General features: G+C 39.9%; 1 protein-coding gene across 8 annotated transcripts in view; it reads left to right on the forward strand.

Moving 5' to 3' along the window:
• pkd1l1 (polycystin 1 like 1, transient receptor potential channel interacting) overlaps positions 1-1830 on the forward strand; it is a 33620-nt gene that overhangs the window by 14710 nt on the left and 17080 nt on the right. For all 8 annotated transcript variants that reach the window (XM_014018747.1, XM_014018746.1, XM_014018750.1 and 5 more), the window contains 6 exons: positions 156-239; positions 321-488; positions 571-648; positions 761-903; positions 1000-1120; positions 1233-1368. In XM_014018747.1, coding sequence (XP_013874201.1) covers positions 156-239; positions 321-488; positions 571-648; positions 761-903; positions 1000-1120; positions 1233-1368 — 730 coding nt within the window. The remainder of the gene's footprint in view (positions 1-155; positions 240-320; positions 489-570; positions 649-760; positions 904-999; positions 1121-1232; positions 1369-1830) is intronic.

Raw genomic sequence — 1830 nt, forward strand, 5'->3', positions numbered from 1 at the left:
TCTCTGTAGAACAAAAGAAACACTTTTTATACTTCAGGTTTTACATACAGGAGACAACAATAAACAACACGTGTGCTGGTATATGTTAGTTGTTTTGCACAATAAGTGCTACAAACACACTGTTATAAATATGATTGTTTTCTTTATAAAAACAGATAAATTTACAGGTCCTGATGATTACGACGCTCCGTTTCCTGCAGAGGAAGGAGACGCAGGGATGTCAGCAGGCAGACCCAAAGGTACAAAAACATCTGAATTCCTGCTGTTTTTATTATAAATATGAGGGTTTTTTTTTTCTTTAACTGGGTCTTTTTTCTCAGGCGTAGGTGTCGGGACCCCCAGTCCAGGACCTGGTTGGGTTTTAAACCTGGATCAGGGCAGTAATCTGATGGATCCCAAACCTTCTGTGGAGATCAAGGAGCGGACTTTGCTCGACCTTCACCGAGACCCGACGGACAGAGTCCTCTTTGAGTCCTACACCTCCACAGGTGTCGTTTTAAAACTTTTCATAAATAAAAAGTAATTAAAAAACTCTCTCAGTCGTCGTCATGTTTCTGTTTCATTTTCCAGGAATCTCCTCTTCTTTGCTCCGATTCAAACCTTTCAGTCTGAGRCCAAAGACTCGATACTTGTTGGAGGTCACTGCCAGTGTGTATAAAACTTTAACAGACATGAAACACCAACAGTTTATTTAATGTTCTTGTTAACATAAGAAAATAAAACTAGACGATGTTACTGATGTYCTGCCCGATGATCTCAGGGTCTCGGCAGGAGTTTCTGGGCCGGACTCAGCTGTTTCTAAAAACCAACCCTGTGCCTGAAGGCGTGACGTGTCAGGTGCAGCCAGCGGAGGGGGCGGAGTTACGCACACACTTCAGCGTCTTCTGCATGTCAGGACACCAGGTGTGCTCAAATCAGCTTTTAACGCAAGAAAAATCACATTTTTAATGCCCGTTCATGTTGTTTGTGCTTATATTTGTGGTCCTATATGCGATTAAGGACTTGCTGTACAAGTACAGCTTCAGCGTCAGAGGCAGCCCCCCCAGGGTCCTGTACCAGGGCAGAGACTTCCWGTACTACTTCAGCCTTCCCTCAGGGGACCCCAGTGATGATTATAAAGGTAAAACACAGAAAACTACGTCACTTGTTGTAGAACAAGATAAGCAGTAGAAGATGCAGCTGAAMTGTTTCTTATTTTTGAATAAATAAATCTGTTTCTTGTTTTCTTACAGTAACGATTCACATTGAAATTAGAAGCGGCAGGTATGGATCCGGCACCAAACCCTGTCCTGTTACCGTTCGAGTCAAACCGAGCTTCTTCACAGACGACTCGTCTTCCTCACCTCGTCCTGATTCAGATATGAAGCTGTAAGAAAACATCACAGTGAACTCAAATAGTAATAACTAAAAACTGTTTGGGATAATTGTTGTGGTTCTGAAAAAAAAACCTGTTAGATATAAAACTTTTATGTATTTATATATAAAGGGTGCAACGAGACAGAAAATTCACAATTCGGTTCAATATATTTACGATAAAAAAGTCAAGTTTCCATGCTCTTCTTAACTTGTAATTTATTGAAATTAGCTATAAATATTTGTTTAATCTCAAAAGTACAGTTTTTAAATTGAATGTTGCTGAAACAGCAGGTTTCTCAGTGGATCTGTGCTCGACGGTGCAGCCTTGGAGGAGTAGTCGAACACAGATCCACTGATCCTTCAATCTTCAGAAGACAAGTTGATAAAATCAATTTTAAAAATCTATAATGTTCGATACATAGTGTGTATTCAACCTAAAGCAGTGTATTGAATAATTCATTACAGATAATTAAA

The sequence above is a fragment of the Austrofundulus limnaeus genome, unplaced genomic scaffold, assembly GCF_001266775.1.
Source record: "Austrofundulus limnaeus strain Quisiro unplaced genomic scaffold, Austrofundulus_limnaeus-1.0 Scaffold201, whole genome shotgun sequence".
NCBI classification, from domain to species: domain Eukaryota; kingdom Metazoa; phylum Chordata; class Actinopteri; order Cyprinodontiformes; family Rivulidae; genus Austrofundulus; species Austrofundulus limnaeus.